General features: G+C 33.1%; 1 protein-coding gene across 1 annotated transcript in view; it reads left to right on the top strand.

The window, feature by feature from the left end:
* The window catches only part of LOC128221536 (uncharacterized), a 59,721-nt gene that overhangs the window by 29,003 nt on the left and 9,700 nt on the right, over positions 1-21,018 (top strand). Inside the window, exons 3-10 of the mRNA XM_052930142.1 lie at positions 12,938-13,138; positions 13,673-13,830; positions 15,245-15,312; positions 15,831-15,866; positions 16,218-16,305; positions 18,244-18,370; positions 18,543-18,730; positions 19,031-19,129. Coding sequence (XP_052786102.1) covers positions 12,938-13,138; positions 13,673-13,830; positions 15,245-15,312; positions 15,831-15,866; positions 16,218-16,305; positions 18,244-18,370; positions 18,543-18,730; positions 19,031-19,129 — 965 coding nt within the window. The remainder of the gene's footprint in view (positions 1-12,937; positions 13,139-13,672; positions 13,831-15,244; positions 15,313-15,830; positions 15,867-16,217; positions 16,306-18,243; positions 18,371-18,542; positions 18,731-19,030; positions 19,130-21,018) is intronic.

A 21,018-nucleotide genomic window follows, 5' to 3' on the forward strand; every position in this document is an offset into this window, starting at 1 on the left:
CAATCACGAATGATCTGTTGAAAAGCAAATATCAGTCTATCATCAGCAATTGATTACTCACACAATCACGAATGATCTGTTGAAAAGCAAATATTAGTCAATCACCAGCAATTGATTACTCACACATATCACGAATGGTCTGTTGAAAAGCAAATATCAGTCTATCACCAGCAATTGATTACTCACACAATCACGAATGATCTGTTGAAAAGCAAATATCAGTCAATCACCAGCAATTGATTACTCACACATATCATAAATGATCTGTTGAAAAGCAAATATCAGTCTATCATCAGCAATTGATTACTCACACATATCACGTATGATCTGTTGAAAAGCAAATATCAGTCTATCATCAGCAATTGATTACTCACACATATCACGTATGCTCTGTTGAAAAGCAAACATCAGTCTATCATCAGCAATTGATTACTAACATATATCAAGTATGATCTGTTGAAAAGCAAATATCAGTCTATCATCAGCAACTGATTACTCACACAATCACGAATGATCTGTTGCAAAGCAAATATCAGTCAATCACCAGCAATTGATTACTTACACAATCACGAATGATCTGCTGAAAAGCAAATATCAGTCTATCATCAGCAATTGATTACTCACACAACCACGAATGATCTGTTGAAAAGCAAATATCAGTCAATCACCAGCAATTGATTACTCACACAATCACGAATGATCTGTTGAAAAGCAAATATCAGTCTATCATCAGCAATTGATTACTCACACAATCACGAATGATCTGTTGAAAAGCAAATATCAGTCTATCATCAGCAATTGATTACTCACACAATCACGTATGATCTGTTGAAAAGCAAATATTAGTCAATCACCAGCAATTGATTACTCACACATATCACGAATGGTCTGTTGAAAAGCAAATATCAGTCTATCACCAGCAATTGATTACTCACACAATCACGAATGATCTGTTGAAAAGCAAATATCAGTCAATCACCAGCAATTGATTACTCACACATATCACGAATGGTCTGTTGAAAAGCAAATATCAGTCTATCACCAGCAATTGATTACTCACACAATCACGAATGATCTGTTGAAAAGCAAATATCAGTCAATCACCAGCAATTGATTACTCACACATATCACGAATGATCTGTTGAAAAGCAAATATCAGTCTATCATCAGCAATTGATTACTCACACAATCACGAATGATCTGTTGAAAAGCAAATATCAGTCAATCACCAGCAATTGATTACTCACACATATCACGTATGATCTGTTGAAAAGCAAATATCAGTCTATCATCAGCAATTGATTACTCACACATATCACGAATGGTCTGTTGAAAAGCAAATATCAGTAAATCACCAGCATTTGATTACTCACACAATCACAAATGATCTGTTGAAAGGTAAATATCAGTCTATCACCAGCATTTGATTACCCACACATATCACGAATGATCTGTTGAAAAGCAAATATCAGTCTATCATCAGCAATTGATTACTCACACATATCACGTATGATCTGTTGAAAAGCAAATATCAGTCTATCATCAGCAATTGATTACTCACACATATCACGTATGCTCTGTTGAAAAGCAAATATCAGTCTATCATCAGCAATTGATTACTCACACATATCACGTATGATCTGTTGAAAAGCAAATATCAGTCTATCATCAGCAATTGATTACTCACACATATCACATATGATCTGTTGAAAAGCAAATATCAGTCTATCATCAGCAATTGATTACTCACACATATCAAGTATGATCTGTTGAAAAGCAAATATCAGTCTATCATCAGCAATTGATTACTCACACATATCACTGATGCTCTGTTGAAAAGCAAATATCAGTCTATCATCAGCAATTGATTACTCACACATATCAAGTATGATCTGTTGAAAAGCAAATATCAGTCTATCATCAGCAATTGATTACTCACACAATCACGAATGATCTGTTGAAAAGCAAATATCAGTCAAACACCAGCAATTGATTACTTACACAATCACGAATGATCTGTTGAAAAGCAAATATCAGTCTATCATCAGCAATTGATTACTCACACATATCACTGATGCTCTGTTGAAAAGCAAATATCAGTCTATCATCAGCAATTGATTACTCACACATATCAAGTATGATCTGTTGAAAAGCAAATATCAGTCTATCATCAGCAATTGATTACTCACACAATCACGAATGATCGGTTGAAAAGCAAATATCAGTCAATCACCAGCAATTGATTACTTACACAATTACGAATGATCTGTTGAAAAGCAAATATCAGTCTATCATCAGCAATTGATTACTCACACAATCACGAATGATCTGTTGAAAAGCAAATATCAGTCAATCACCAACAATTGATTACTCACACAATCACGAATGATCTGTTGAAAAGCAAATATCAGTCTATAATCAGCATTTGATTACTTACACATATCATAAATGGTCTGATGAAAAGCAAATATCAGTCTATCATCAGCAATTGATTACTCACACATATCATAAATGATCTGTTGAAAAGCAAATATTAGTATATCATCAGCAATTGATTACTCACACAATCACGAATGATCTGTTGAAAAGCAAATATCAGTCTATCATCAGCAATTGATTACTCACACAATCACGAATGATCTGTTGAAAAGCAAATATCAGTCTATCATCAACAATTGATTACTCACAAGTATCACGAATAATCTGTTGAAAGCAAATATCAGTCTATCATCAGCAATTGATTACTCACACATACCACGAATGGTCTGTTGAAAAGCAAATATCAGTCTATCATCAGCAATTGATTACTCACACAATCATGAATGATCTGTTGAAAAGCAAATATCAGTCTATCATCAGCAATTGATTACTCACACAATCACGAATGATCTGTTGAAAAGCAAAAATTAGTCTATCATCAGCAATTGATTACTCACACATATCATAAATGATCTGTTGAAAAGCAAATATTAGTATATCATCCTCAATTGATTACTCACACATATCATGAGTTATCTGTTGAAAAGCAAATATCAGTCTATCATCAGCAATTAATTACTCACACATATCACGAATGATCTGTTAAAAAGCAAATATCATTATATCATCAGCAATTGATTAGTCACACATATCACGAATGATCCGTTGAAGGCAAATATCATTATATCATCAGCAATTGATTACTCACACATATCATGATTGAACTGTTGAAAAGCAAATATCAGTCCATCATCAGCAATGGATTACCACTCACACTTATCACGAATGATCTGTTGAAAAGCAATTATCAGTCTATCATCAACATTTGATTACTTACACATATCATGAATTATCTGCTGAAAAGCAAATATCAGTCTATCATCAGCAATTGATTACTCACACATATCATAAATGATCTGTTGAAAGCAAATATCAGTCTATCATCAGCATATGGTTACTCACACATATCACGAATGATCTGTTGAAAAGCAAATATCAGTCTATCATCAGCAATTGATTACTCACACATATTATAAATGATCTGCTGAAAGCAAATATCAGTCTATCATCAGCAATTGATTACTCACACATATCATAAACGACCTGTTGAAAGCAAATATCAGTCTATCATCAGCAATAGATTACTCACACATATCATAAATGATCTGTTGAAAAGCAAATATCCGTCTATCATCAGCAATTGATTACTCACACATATCACGAATGGTCTGTTGAAAAGCAAATATCAGTCTATCATCAGCAATTGATTACTCACACAATCATGAATGATCTGTTGAAAAGCAAATATCAGTCTATCATCAGCAATTGATTACTCACACAATCACGAATGATCTGTTGAAAAGCAAATATCAGTCTATCATCAGCAATTGATTACTCACACATATCACAAATTATTTGTTGAAAAGCAAATATCCGTCTATCATCAGCAATTGATTACCACCCACACTTATCAAAAATGATCTGTTGAAAAGCAAATATCAGTATATCATAAGCAATTCATTACTCACACATATCATAAATGATCTGTTGAAAGGCAAATATCAGTCTATCATCAGCAATTAATTACTCACACATATTATAAATGATCTGTTGAAAAGCAAATATCCGTCTATCATCAGCATTTGATTACTCACACATATCATGATTGATCTGTTGAAAAGCAAATATCAGTCTATCATCAGCAATTGATTACTCACACATATCACGAATGATCTGTTGAAAACCAAATATCAGTCTATCATCAGCAATTCATTACTCATACATATCATAAATGATCTGTTGAAAAGCAAATATCAGTCTTTCATCAGCAATTGATTACTCACACATATCATGAATTATCTGTTGAAAAGCAAATATCAGTCTATCATCAGCAATTGATTACTCACACATATCATAAATGATCTGTTGAAAAGCAAATATCAGTCTTTCATCAGCAATTGATTACCACTCACACTTATCACAAATGATCTGTTGAAAAGCAAATATCAGTCTGTCATCAGCAATTGATTGCTCACACATATCAAAAATGATTTGTTGAAAAGCAAATATTAGTATATCATCAGCAATTGATTACTCACACATATCACGAATGGTCTGTTGAAAAGCAAATATCAGTCAATCACCAGCATTTGATTACTCACACAATCACAAAAGATCTGTTGAAAGGTAAATATCAGTCTATCACCAGCATTTGATTACTCACACATATCACGAATGATCTGTTGAAAAGCAAATATCAGTCAATCACCAACAATTGATTACTCACACAATCACGAATGATCTGTTGAAAAGCAAATATCAGTCAATCACCAGCAATTGATTAGTCACACATATCACGTATGATCTGTTGAAAAGCAAATATCAGTCTATCATCAGCAATTGATTACTCACACATATCACGAATGGTCTGTTGAAAAGCAAATATCAGTCAATCACCAGCATTTGATTACTCACACAATCACGAATGATCTGTTGAAAGGTAAATATCAGTCTATCACCAGCATTTGATTACTCACACATATGACGAATGATCTGTTGAAAAGCAAATATCAGTCTATCATCAGCAATTGATTACTCACACATATCACGTATGATCTGTTGAAAAGCAAATATCAGTCTATCATCAGCAATTGATTACTCACACATATCACGTATGATCTGTTGAAAAGCAAATATCAGTCTATCATCAGCAATTGATTACTCACACATATCACGTATGATCTGTTGAAAAGCAAATATCAGTCTATCATCAGCAATTGATTACTCACACATATCACGTATGATCTGTTGAAAATCAAATATCAGTCTATCATCAGCAATTGATTACTCACACATATCACGTATGATCTGTTGAAAAGCAAATATCAGTCTATCATCAGCAATTGATTACTTACACATATCACGTATGCTCTGTTGAAAAGCAAATATCAGTCTATCATCAGCAATTGATTACTCACACATATCAAGTATGATCTGTTGAAAAGCAATTATCAGTCTATCATCAGCAATTGATTTCTCACACAATCATGAATGATCTGTTGAAAAGCAAATATCAGTCAATCACCAGCAATTGATTACTTACACAATCACGAATGATCTGTTGAAAAGCAAATATTAGTATAACATCAGCAATTGATTACTCACACAATCACGAATGATCTGTTGAAAAGCAAATATCAGTCAATCACCAGCAATTGATTACTCACACAATCACGAATGATCTGTTGAAAAGCAAATATCAGTCTATCATCAGCAATTGATTACTCACACAATCACGAATGATCTGTTGAAAAGCAAATATCAGTCAATCATCAGCAATTGATTACTCACACATATAACGAATGATCTGTTGAAAAGCAAATATCAGTCTACCATCAGCAATTGATTACTCACACAATCACGAATGATCTGTTGAAAAGCAAATATCAGTCTATCATCAGCAATTGATTACTCACACAATCACGAATAATCTGTTGAAAAGCAAATATCAGTCAATCACCAGTATTTGATAACTCACACAATCACTGATGATCTGTTGAAAAGCAAATATCAGTCTATAATCAGCATTTGATTACTCACACATATCATAAATGGTCTGATGAAAAGCAAATATTAGTCTATCATCAGCAATTGATTACTCACACATATCATAAATGATCTGATGAAAAGCAAATATTAGTATATCATCAGCAATTGATTACTCACACATATCATGAGTTATCTGTTGAAAAGCAAATATCAGTCTATCATCAGCAATTGATTATTCACACAATCACGAATGATCTGTTGAAAGCAAATATTAGTCTATCATCAGCAATTGATTACTCACATAATCACGAATGATCTGTTGAAAAGCAAATATCAGTCTATCATCAGCAATTGATTACTCACACAATCACAAATGATCTGTTGAAAAGCAAATATCAGTCTATCATCAGCAATTGATTAATCACACCTATCATGAATGGTCTGTTGAAAAGCAAATATCAATCTATCATCAACATTTGATTACTTACACATATCATGAATTATCTGCTGAAAAGCAAATATCAGTCTATCATCAGCAATTGATTACTCACACATATCATAAATGATCTGTTGAAAGCAAAAATCAGTCTATCATCAGCATATGATTACTCACACATATCAAGAATGATCTGTTGAAAAGCAAATATCAGTCTATCATCAGCAATTGATTACTCACACATATCACGAATGGTCTGCTGAAAGCAAATATCAGTCTATCATCAGCAATTGATTACTCACACATATCATAAATGACCTGTTGAAAGCAAAAATCAGTCTTTCATCAGCAATTGATTACTCACACATATCATAAATGATCTGTTGAAAAGCAAATATCAGTCTATCATCAGCAATTGATTACTCACACATATCATTAATGATCAGATGAAAGCAAATATCAGTCTATCATCAGCAATTGATTACTCACAAGTATCACGAATGGTCTGTTGAAAGCAAATATCAGTCTATCATCAGCAATTGATTACTCACACATATCACGAATGTTCTGTTGAAAAGCAAATATCAGTCTATCATCAGCAATTGATTACTCACACAATCATGAATGATCTGTTGAAAAGCAAATATCAGTCTATCATCAGCAATTGATTACTCACACAATCACGAATGATCTGTTGAAAAGCAAATATCAGTCTATCATCAGCAAATGATTACTCACACATATAACGAATGATCTGTTGAAAAGCAAATATCAGTCTATCATCAGCAATTGATTACTCACACAATCACGAATGATCTGTTGAAAAGCAAATATCAGTCTATCATCAGCAATTGATTACTCACACAATCACGAATGATCTGTTGAAAAGCAAATATCAGTCAATCACCAGCATTTGATAACTCACACAATCACTAATGATCTGTTGAAAAGCAAATATCAGTCTATAATCAGCATTTGATTACTCACACATATCATAAATGGTCTGTTGAAAAGCAAAAATTAGTCTATCATCAGCAATTGATTACTCACACATATCATAAATGATCTGTTGAAAAGCAAATATTAGTATATCATCAGCAATTGATTACTCACACATATCATGAGTTATCTGTTGAAAAGAAAATATCAGTCTATCATCAGCAATTAATTACTCACACATATCACGAATGATCTGTTAAAAAGCAAATATCATTATATCATCTGCAATTGATTAGTCACACATATCACGAATGATCCGTTGAAGGCAAATATCATTATATCATCAGCAATTGATTACTCACACATATCATGATTGAACTGTTGAAAAGCAAATATCAGTCCATCATCAGCAATGGATTACCACTCACACTTATCACGAATGATCTGTTGAAAAGCAATTATCAGTCTATCATCAACATTTGATTACTTACACATATCATGAATTATCTGCTGAAAAGCAAATATCAGTCTATCATCAGCAATTGATTACTCACACATATCATAAATGATCTGTTGAAAGCAAATATCAGTCTATCATCAGCATATGATTACTCACACATATCACGAATGATCTGTTGAAAAGCAAATATCAGTCTATCATCAGCAATTGATTACTTACACATATCACGAATGATCTGTTGAAAAGCAAATATCAGTCAATCACCAGCAATTGATTACTCACACATGTCATGAATGATCTGTTGAAAAGCATATATCAGTCTATCACCAGCAATTGATTACTCACACAATCACGAATGGTCTGTTGAAAAGCAAATATCAGTCTATCATCAGCAATTCATTACTCACACAATCACGAATGGTCTGTTGAAAAGCAAATATCAGTCTATCACCAGCAATTAAAATTACTCACACAATCACGAATGATCTGTTGAAAAGCAAATATCAGTCTATCATCAGCAATTGATTACTCACACAATCACGAATGATCTGTTGAAAAGCAAATATCAGTCTATCACCAGCAATTGATTACTCACACAATCACAAATGATCTGTTGAAAAGCAAATATCAGTCTATCATCAGCAATTGATTACTCACACAATCACGAATGATCTGTTGAAAAGCAAATATCAGTCTATCATCAGCAATTGATTACTCACACAATCACAAATGATCTGTTGAAAAGCAAATATCAGTCTATCATCAGCAATTGATTACTCACACCTATCATGAATGGTCTGTTGAAAAGCAAATATCAGTCTATCATCAGCAATTGATTACTCACACAATCACGAATGATCTGTTGAAAAGCAAATATCAGTCTATCATCAGCAATTGATTACTCACACATATAACGAATGATTTGTTGAAAAGCAAATATCAGTCTATCATCAGCAATTGATTACTCACACAATCACTGATGATCTGTTGAAAAGCAAATATCAGTCTATCATCAGCAATTGATTTCTCACACAATCACGAATGATCTGTTGAAAAGCAAATATCAGTCAATCACCAGTATTTGATAACTCACACAATCACTGATGATCTGTTGAAAAGCAAATATCAGTCTATAATCAGCATTTGATTACTTACACATATCATAAATGGTCTGATGAAAAGCAAATATTAGTCTATCATCAGCAATTGATTACTCACACATATCATAAATGATCTGTTGAAAAGCAAATATTAGTATATCATCAGCAATTGATTACTCACAGATATCATGAGTTATCTGTTGAAAAGCAAATATCAGTCTATCATCAGCAATTAATTACTCACACATATCACGAATGATCTGTTGAAAAGCAAATATCATTATATCATCTGCAATTGATTAGTCAAACATATCACGAATGATCCGTTGAAGGCAAACATCATTATATCATCAGCAATTGATTACTCACACGTATCATGATTGAACTGTTGAAAAGCAAATATCAGTCCATCATCAGCAATGGATTACCACTCACACTTATCACGAATGATCTGTTGAAAAGCAATTATCAGTCTATCATCAACATTTGATTACTTACACATATCATGAATTATCTGCTGAAAAGCAAATATCAGTCTATCATCAGCAATTGATTACTCACACATATCATAAATGATCTGTTGAAAGCAAAAATCAGTCTATCATCAGCATATGATTACTCACACATATCAAGAATGATCTGTTGAAAAGCAAATATCAGTCTATCATCAGCAATTGATTACTCACACATATTATAAATGATCTGCTGAAAGCAAATATCAGTCTATCATCAGCAATTGATTACTCACACATATCATAAATGACCTGTTGAAAGCAAATATCAGTCTATCATCAGCAATTGATTACTCACACATATCATAAATGATCTGTTGAAAAGCAAATATCAGTCTATCATCAGCAATTGATTACTCACACATATCATTAATGATCAGATGAAAGCAAATATCAGTCTATCATCAGCAATTGATTACTCACAAGTATCACGAATAATCTGTTGAAAGCAAATATCAGTCTATCATCAGCAATTGATTACTCACACATACCACGAATGGTCTGTTGAAAAGCAAATATCAGTCTATCATCAGCAATTGATTACTCACACAATCATGAATGATCTGTTGAAAAGCAAATATCAGTCTATCATCAGCAATTGATTACTCACACAATCACGAATGATCTGTTGAAAAGCAAATATCAGTCTATCATCAGCAAATGATTACTCACACATATAACGAATGATCTGTTGAAAAGCAAATATCAGTCTATCATCAGCAATTGATTACTCACACAATCACGAATGATCTGTTGAAAAGCAAATATCAGTCTATCATCAGCAATTGATTACTCACACAATCACGAATGATCTGTTGAAAAGCAAATATCAGTCAATCACCAGCATTTGATAACTCACACAATCACTAATGATCTGTTGAAAAGCAAATATCAGTCTATTATCAGCATTTGATTACTCACACATATCATAAATGGTCTGTTGAAAAGCAAAAATTAGTCTATCATCAGCAATTGATTACTCACACATATCATAAATGATCTGTTGAAAAGCAAATATTAGTATATCATCAGCAATTGATTACTCACACATATCATGAGTTATCTGTTGAAAAGCAAATATCAGTCTATCATCAGCAATTAATTACTCACACATATCACGAATGATCTGTTAAAAAGCAAATATCATTATATCATCTGCAATTGATTAGTCACACATATCACGAATGATCCGTTGAAGGCAAATATCATTATATCATCAGCAATTGATTACTCACACATATCATGATTGAACTGTTGAAAAGCAAATATCAGTCCATCATCAGCAATGGATTACCAATCACACTTATCACGAATGATCTGTTGAAAAGCAATTATCAGTCTATCATCAACATTTGATTACTTACACATATCATGAATTATCTGCTGAAAAGCAAATATCAGTCTATCATCAGCAATTGATTACTCACACATATCATAAATGATCTGTTGAAAGCAAATATCAGTCTATCTTCAGCATATGATTACTCACACATATCACGAATGATCTGTTGAAAAGCAAATATCAGTCTATCATCAGCAATTGATTACTCACACATATTATAAATGATCTGCTGAAAGCAAATATCAGTCTATCATCAGCAATTGATTACTCACACATATCATAAATGACCTGTTGAAAGCAAATATCAGTCTATCATCAGCAATTGATTACTCACACATATCATAAATGATCTGTTGAAAAGCAAATATCAGTCTATCATCAGCAATTGATTACTCACACATATCATTAATGATCAGTTGAAAGCAAATATCAGTCTATCATCAGCAATTGATTACTTACACATATCAAGAATGAACTGTTATCAAGCAAATATCAGTCTATCATCATCAATTGATTACTTACACATATCAAGAATGAACTGTTAAAAAGCAAATATCAGTATATCATCAGCAATTGATTACTCACACATATCATAAATGATCTGTTGAAAAGCAAATATCAGTCTATCATCAGCAATTGATTACTCACACATATCATTAATGATCAGATGAAAGCAAATATCAGTCTATCATCAGCAATTGATTACTCACAAGTATCATGAATAATCTGTTGAAAGCAAATATCAGTCTATCATCAGCAATTGATTACTCACACATATCACGAATGGTCTGTTGAAAAGCAAATATCAGTCTATCATCAGCAATTGATTACTCACACAATCATGAATGATCTGTTGAAAAGCAAATATCAGTCTATCATCAGCAATTGATTACTCACACAATCACGAATGATCTGTTGAAAAGCAAATATCAGTCTATCATCAGCAATTGATTACTCACACATATCACAAATTATTTGTTGAAAAGCAAATATCAGTCTATCATCAGCAATTGATTACCACCCACACTTATCAAAAATGATCTGTTGAAAAGCAAATATCAGTATATCATAAGCAATTCATTACTCACACATATCATAAATGATCTGTTGAAAAGCAAATATCAGTCTATCATCAGCAATTGATTACTCACACATATCACGAATGATCTGTTGAAAACCAAATATCAGTCTATCATCAGCAATTCATTACTCACACATATCCTAAATGATCTGTTGAAAAGCAAATATCAGTCTTTCATCAGCAATTGATTACTCACACATATCATGAATTATCTGTTGAAAAGCAAATATCAGTCTATCATCAGCAATTGATTACTCACACATATCATAAATGATCTGTTGAAAAGCAAATATCAGTCTTTCATCAGCAATTGATTACCACTCACACTTATCACAAATGATCTGTTGAAAAGCAAATATCAGTCTATCATCAGCAATTGATTGCTCACACATATCACAAATGATTTGTTGAAAAGCAAATATTAGTATATCATCAGCAATTGATTACTCACACTTATCATAAATGATCTGTTGAAAAGCAAATATCAGTCTATCATCAGCAATTGATTACTCACACGTATCACGTATGATCTGTTGAAAAGCAAATATTAGTCTATCATCAGCAATTGATTACTCACACAAATCATGAATGAACTGTTATCAAGCAAATATCAGTCTATCATCAGAAATTGATTACTCACACATATCATTAATGATCTGTTGAAAGCAAATATCAGTATATCATCAGCAATTGATTACTCACATATATCATGAATTATCTGTTGAAAAGCAAATATCAGTCTATCATCAGCAATTCTATACTCACACGTATCACGAATTATCTGTTGAAAAGCAAATATCAGTCTATCATCAGCAATTGATTACTCACACATATCATGAATTATCTGCTGAAAAGCAAATATCAGTCTATCATCAGCAATTGATTACTCACACATATCATGAATTATCTGTTGAAAAGCAAATATAAGTATATCATCAGCAATTGATTACTCACACATATCACGTATGATCTGTTGAAAATCAAATATCATTCTATTATCAGCATTTGACTACTCACACGTATCATGATTATTTTACAAGAACCGTTAGCTTCGTCTCACCATATTTCCGAGGAGGCAACTTGGAGCAAGCAATACAGAATGAAACGGACAAAACACCGGGAAAAACACCGCACAAACCGACGGCCAAACCACAAACGTTAAGTCTGCCAGAAAAGTTAAGAATACTTCAACAAATATGCTGCGCCATCAAATATCTTCACCAGCCACCAAAATGTGACAGGTTAGTTTAACGTGAAGCAAAATCCCCAAAACTGTTAATGTCGCATTTATACTATTCGGAAATAGACTTAACCTATAGTAATTATATATATATAACATTTTATCATATGCCTATCCATGACATTGAAATAATTAGGGGATGCTTAAAATATATAATTAAGGAAATATTACAAAAAGAGACTTTTCTGACCTTATCACCTTTCTTTCCCTGTATATTCATGCATCCAAAACCTATGCATTTACAATTTGACATGATACAAAACTTTGAAAAAGCATCCTCAAAAGCTCATTGAGTATGTCTCTTGGAAAATATAATGTCGAATCTTTTGTTTACAAACTTTATAGTTTCTGCTTCCGAATGATTTTTTCCCAACAATGTATTCAGAAGTAGGGTAACATCAAGATGGGATAAGACTCTTATTTAAGGATTGCCCAATGCGATCGCCTTCGTTGGAATTGTCAGGTCTCCAGGGTATTTAAAACCGACTGAATGCTTCTGAAATACATTTGTCAAGTATTTTATCATTATTTTCAGGAAAGCGGTAACCCACGGAAACATTAACATGAAAAACGTTATTTTGGATGAGCAAAAGAATGCCCGATTGTTAGTCTTAAAACCAAGATCTGTCGAAGGAGTTGGGGAGGAACAGTTTACAGGGGACAAAAACAAAGATGTACACGACTTCAAAGAGAGTATGCTTATTTTACAACTGATTGAGATAAATCTAGTCTAAGTCTTTATCAAAAAATAAAAAATAGCTTTTCTACAAAATTTATCAGCGTATTTTTTCACTAGAACAACTACAACAACGGCAATTTAAACTCAACTCATACCACTGCTACCATAGCTACTGTTACCTTAGTTCCTATTGCTGCTATGTTCTACATGTATAAAACTATGTACGACTTCAACTAAAATAACACTATACTATTAATAACTAGTACTACTAGTAGTTCGACTGCTGCTTCTGCTACTATTATTACTACTACTTCTTTTTTTGTTTTCAATTTACCAAATGTATTTTAATCAACCCCTTTTGAAAAAAGGGAATATAGGTTTTCAAATGTCAAATGCCTGATGTGTTGGATGGTCGGTCTGTCTATCGGTCGGTCAGAAAACTTGTCTGGTGTCCGCACAATAACTCGACAACGACCATTTCACTTGAGTGGCATTATGCCATTGACCAATAAATGGCACTTATTGTCTTTAGGACAGTAGGTCAAAGGCCAAGGTCAACAGTCTTATGAAATAATTACCCGTACAATCATTTGCGAACGGTTTGACTTAGGGCCATAAAACATTAGTGGAAGGTTGCCCTTAACCAGAACACAGCCCCTATCTTGGGGAAGGGGGTTAGTAGATTACGGTCAAGGTCATGTTCGAATCTCTTATGAAATGGTTTTTGTCACCATTTTCCTGAAAACTTCGTGCCACCATTAAAACTCGGTACATTTCTTTTATGCAGCAATCAGCTGGAAAATTGTTTGACAAACATATCATGTTTTATTATATGCCATGGAGTTTGATAGACCTGCCGTCTTTATTTCGATAAAAAAGGTATATCTGCATGTATCATGGTACTGTTATTTTATTTTTGTTCATGAATTTCTTTAACATATCTGCTTTAGTTTACAGTTATGTTATCTTAATTCTTACGGATTTTCATAGCATATCTGCTATATTCTTCTGTATTAAGATATGTTTTCTTACGAATTTCTTCAACATATCTACTATACTTCACAGTAATATGTTTTTTATTTCCTTTTTTCAACTTCTCTACTGTATTTTACAGTGATACTTTATCTTAATTGTTTCGAATTGCTTTAGCATATCTGATATATTTTTCAGCAAATGTTATCTTATTTTGGTACGAAGTTCTTCCAGTTAAATCTTTCTATTAAGATTTACTGTGATATGTTATCCTTTTTAACATATCTGTTATATTTTACAGCGATGTGTTGCCTTATTTTGAACGAATTTCGTCAACATATATCCTATATTTTACAGTGATCGTATTTATCGTCATTTTTTTAACATATCAATCTGTTTTATCTTACCGTCATATATTATTTTACTTTCTTTCAACATATCTGCTATCTTTTACAGTGATATGCAAGGTCCTGATAGACGATTCTAAGACAAAAGACAGTATATTGAAATCCGTCTCGAAAAAGGTATGGGTAATGAAAAGTAAAGTAAACTAAATGTTTATCTAATCATACTTTAGAGCCTTAATCGAAAGGCTCATATTGCAATGTGTACTTTACAAACAATATATTGAAAAGATCATGAGAAAACGTATATAACATTTAAACAATCTAGTATACCATTATATAAATATATAGGATATTGCATAAGTTGCCATTTAATACAAATATTTATGAAACGAGTTTTTGAAGGAAATGTAAGAAAGCGAGCCTTTGGTGAGTATGAATGTCATAAAATGGAGCATTAAAAGGCAACTCATTAGAGATATTTATTACATGAAACGGGGCCAAAAATGAATCTTTCATTGACTTTTCGGACGTTTGACGCTGTATGCTCAAAAATCAAAATCATGTAATAAATTATAATAAAAAATGTGTAGAGATTTTGAGCAACATGACTTAAAAACGGACAATTGAGTTCAACACTGTTAAACAACATGAATTGGGGATATATTGTCTTCATTGTATGTTCTGTAATTTTCCAGGCTGTGACATTCGAAGACATTTCAAAAAATCTGGAGGTAAGATTATATTTATTTATTATCATCTACAGTTGTTTGGGTTTCCAACTAAAAACTGATGACTTGATGACTTCAATGCGTCGGATCACGCTGAACAAATAAGCATATGTTAGCAACACCTGTTTTACACTGGCAATGATCCTAAGCAAAATTTCATGGACAAAGTCTTTATAAAATGCAAACATGATTTAAAAATTGACATGCCTTCTAAACAAAATTAGAACAAATGTACGTATACAGTTTATTTCAAAATGTTTTTGTTTATTGTTTATTTGTTAACATCATACTCTCAAATTAGATTTACAAAAAGGTATGTGGTTGAAACGTTGTTAAATTCACATTCATTTTAAGGTGAATCTCAGACAAACTGGCATAACAAAGTGGACAACTTCACAAGAGACTAGCAAGAAGTGTGAGATTTGCTGCGTTAATAAGCCCGGTATGGTCCATTCATCAATATTTCATTTAAAGTTATGATAAATACAAATAATATTATTGGAATTTATGTTAAGGATAAACCTTTATGTGAAAATTAAGGAACAAACGTCTTGTTACCAAATTAAAATTATTTTAATCCCGGCCCTTTGCCAATAGTCCACGTAAAACCAGGCATTATAAAAAGCTCGGGTTTGTCTTTATCATACATATTATAAATTAATTGATTTTGCTTTTATTATTTATCAGCCTCGTAAGAAGCTTTACATATAGTTATGATAGTGTTGAATTAAACTCTCTTTGACGCATCCTTTAGATTTGGGTCATGAAACCAGAGTGTAAACACCTAAATAATGCGTCACGAATACACTTTTTATTGAATCCCAATACTGCGTAACAAATAACATAAAACTAGTTTGAGATTATTGCGTACTTAACAATGCCAAACTTTTATGTTCTGTGCACCGCGTACAACCAAATGCGGTCTCGAAAACTCCGAGAAAGCCCATGAAAACTGCGAACCAACAAGGGAGACTTTAGCCTCTGTTGACACATTTTTGTGTTAAATTAATAAACAAAACAGCACATAGTTAGTTTAACATAAATAGTTATTGTATTATGGAATCCTGCAAATCTAGTTATGTTAATCCATTTTTACCACGACTTGAAATACTAGGCCGTTGCCATACTTTTGTGCGATGATAATAGTAAAGAGATTTCTATTTCATTTTATTATTGCCAAACATATTTGTTTATGTTATATTTATTATCTTAAGCTTAAGTTAAATAAACAAATAAATACTGTGTTGGTAGTCCAACAAGCAGGATAATTGCATATATTATTGCAATTCAAACGCATGCACATAGGCACTGACTCCTCTAAATGGGTAGCCAAATCGATGAATTGCTCAATGTTCCAATACACAGTGGGTAAATGCTTCTGCATTTTTAGTAATGTTTGGAATCAATGCCCCTCACAGCTCTTAACAAGAAATAACATCGTACTCGTACATTGGAACCATAAACAGTGGAAAACGGAAAAAGAATGTTCATGTGTTAATTAATGATAATCAACAAAAACTACATCCTATTTTTCGATCATAATTATGATAATATAAAAAGCTATTATTTTATAAAATCGATGTGTACTACACCCTTCTTGCTAGTCGAATAATTCACCAAATCATCATATCAATAAATATTATTTTTTTGCAGAGAAAATTGTAAAATTTTATAATTATAACCAATAGTACCGTACCAAATGTTAACGCACAACCGTAAGTAACCTTATCCATTCCAATTATAAATACATTCAAATGCATGTATTTATATTGATATTATTCCGATTTAAGTGCCATTTTGCAATGAGCTTGAACATGATTCCTGTTCAACCAAAATAAAGATGTGCGTTGGCTGTATGAGGAACTGGCAATACAATCCTGTAAAGTGCCACAGCTGCAAGCAACCAAAAATAAATTCCCCAGTCGGTAAGCGATAATTATAGAGCTTAAACATGCACATAACAATCCCTGGAACATTTTATATAAGCAAGTCGAGTGCCACAGTAGTCGATCCTTCTTAGACTGTTCTTTGCTCATAAGGTTCCAGTTAAGTTTAACACTGATGCTCTTTGAAACTCATCACATTCGTGCCCGGATTCTGAACACGCTGGTAATTTTAGTAAACAGCATTTTTTCATCAAACTCTTACTGGTAAGATAAATATGTAGTCTAGGCATGCAGTGCATACAACTTTTCATTAAAGCAAAATAAACACCCGTTTCAAAAACAATAAAATGTAGTCTCCCACTTAGGTGTAGATTGCATTGGCATTGCATTACTCTTTGTGGCGTAATAGTAGGTCAGGATTGTACCTGTCGCATCAATCCGCACGGAAATGTATTTTAAATAATAGCTTTAGGTTTTGCGTATTGCTGTTTTAGGTGATCGATGGGGTGCTATACTTATAGCTGGCACAGATAAAAAACCCGACGTAAGAAAACGTTTTGAAGACGATATAGCTAAGTTGAAAGATAAACTCATAACAGAAGTGACGGTGATGGGTGTAAGGTACTTCATTTTGTTTACATTCTATGCAAATTATTACAGCGAACTACTTAACTATAAAGCCAATGGTAAACAGCACATTTACATCGTTGCAACGATTGCGCTTGCTCCTCTGGTATACGTACCCACGTCTATCCATGTCATTTCATTACGTGAGAATATGATTTCATTTCAGGGAGAAAAACGTCATTACAGTGACGAAGTCTTCAACACAATACGATGAACAACTCAAAAAGGCGTTCAACCAGATTGATACTTCAGATATAAACACCCTCGTATTATGTTATTCTGGCCACCATGGTGATGCAAGATTTGAATTGGACTCGGAAAATGGAAAATATTTAGAGGATGCTGACTTAATTAGTAATATGAATAAACTGAAACATGTTGAGAAAATAGTTTTATTTCTTGACTGCTGTTTTCCAAAAATACTCGATTTAAGCTGTGAAATAGTTTTGCAGCTTAATGCCGTGAAAGTCAGTGAACAAGCTTCTTGTGAATCAAAAGGTAGCCAGTACATAAATGAAATTGTTGACGCGGTGACAAATCCTTGTGAATTGGAGTGTTGCAATAATACACAAATTATCAGAGAGTATGACTTACACACGCATTTGTCACGTTACCGAGACCGACATGACCATACACAACCTTCATGCCAAATAGTCACTGGACGGGAAATTGACCGTATTCTTGCATTTAGACCGGTTCGTTCTGGATGGCTGAACGTGTTGGAAAAATCCCTAAAAAGCAGCAAATTACAAGGTAAAACAATTTACACTGACACAACTGATACATGTTATTACAGAATTCAGTAAGGTATAATATAACAAAGTATGTCAGAAATACACACAATAATCCTAGTCTTCTGTCTCTCATTCCTGTGAATCGTGTATCACAACATGATAAACAGATACTTTCAACTTGTCCGTTTTATTTAAAACACTCAATCAACATTCAGGGGATTGATCGTAATGTAACGGTTATCTGAAAGACACAAACGATATTATAGTTATACGTACATTCAATTAAATGCACAAAATCATCATAATAACAAAAAAGATTACCAATTTGACACGACCACAATCTTTGCCTCGCACCAAGTACTTCTAATCACGATTTAGTACATCAGTTCATTCATGGTTTTATACACAGCGCTCGCGGCTTACGTTACAAAAATAGTGTAGCCCCTGAGTCCCTGCAGCCATCCGCCAGCCAAAGGAAACACCAAAAAGGAACCAAAGAAACGATATATGTTACGCAAACGAATTATAAATGCCTTCCAGGCCAAATCAATAAACACGGGTCAAGTATTTTTTTGCAATCATACATAGTAACAATGAATCATTCTGGCTAGCGACCTTAAGTACTTTTGAACTTTACCCAAAATATTTTTAATATTCCTAGGGGAGGCACATCGCCCCTCAATCAACCGACATCTGAAATTATGTCCATTGTATCCTATACAATAAGACACATAAATAAGCAAAGACATTGAGTATTTAAGATTAAACAATCTAAAACTATACAAACATGTATAAAAAATATTTACCTTCATAGACAAATTGCTTGGACAGTAGCTTTAGATTTTTCCGCCTTTTGTTACGTATTCATTGGAACTTCGCCAGAAAATATACGCACGTTACTGAACCTGAAATTGTCATTCTTGTCAAAGACATCTAACGATATACACACATTTGGGGGTAAATTTAGCAGTTCTTCCGGATCTCTCTTTACATCACTTACATCTTTATTGACTTTCCTGCCTCTGTCACGTGGGTAAGCATCGCTTTATCATTCAAATTCTGTTCTTTGAATTGTGATCTCAATTATGTCGTTACAGATTGGACTTATCTTTTCCGAACATCATCCATATGAATTGCATTGGTGGAATAAAATGCCATTCTCTTTTTCTGCGCAGTAAATTCTTTCAGATGCGATTTTTATTCCAGTGTGTCATTGATTCTCTTATTTATTTTTCACAAGATGGAAGAATCGTGCCATACGCGCTAAAATTAGTTTCTGGTTAACTCCGGGTTATCACAATACACATCAGAAAGATTCCGTTCCATGACAATTCGCAATCTCAATGTGTACAGCTCTTGTCGTCAATTCTTGACAAAACATGATTCTTTGTCGACCTCCAACTTACAGTTTACCTTTACTGAAAATCGGGCAAAGTTTGACCAGCGGGACTTTATGCTGCACAAATTTTCTTGAACCGTCACGTATTTTGCAGGTTATGATTTTCTAGCTCTCCGTGTTTCACTCACTGTTGTGTTCAAGTATCTTTATTTGTGCTTCCTGAGTATGATACAATGTTGTCACCTTGAGAGAGGATAACAACACCTGGTTTCCTCAACATCTATTTCATCAGGATATTTTGGCAAGTCACGATACTGCAAAAATTGTGTTCCATTCAACGATGTTGATAATCTCCTAAATACGCCCCAATGTCAGTTACGTTAGCAGATTTCATGTTTGTCGACACATCTTTGGCAAAGTCACTTCATGATTGATCGCTAATTTGTTCGCAACATACGTCTTGAAGCGTCGTACAATATTTCGTACATTGAGTCCGTTTTCAACCTTTTTGTTGAGTTTTTATATAACCATCTGGTACATTTGACCGCTACCACTGCAGCTGCTGATCA

The sequence above is a fragment of the Mya arenaria genome, chromosome 16, assembly GCF_026914265.1.
Source record: "Mya arenaria isolate MELC-2E11 chromosome 16, ASM2691426v1".
NCBI lineage: Eukaryota > Metazoa > Mollusca > Bivalvia > Myida > Myidae > Mya > Mya arenaria.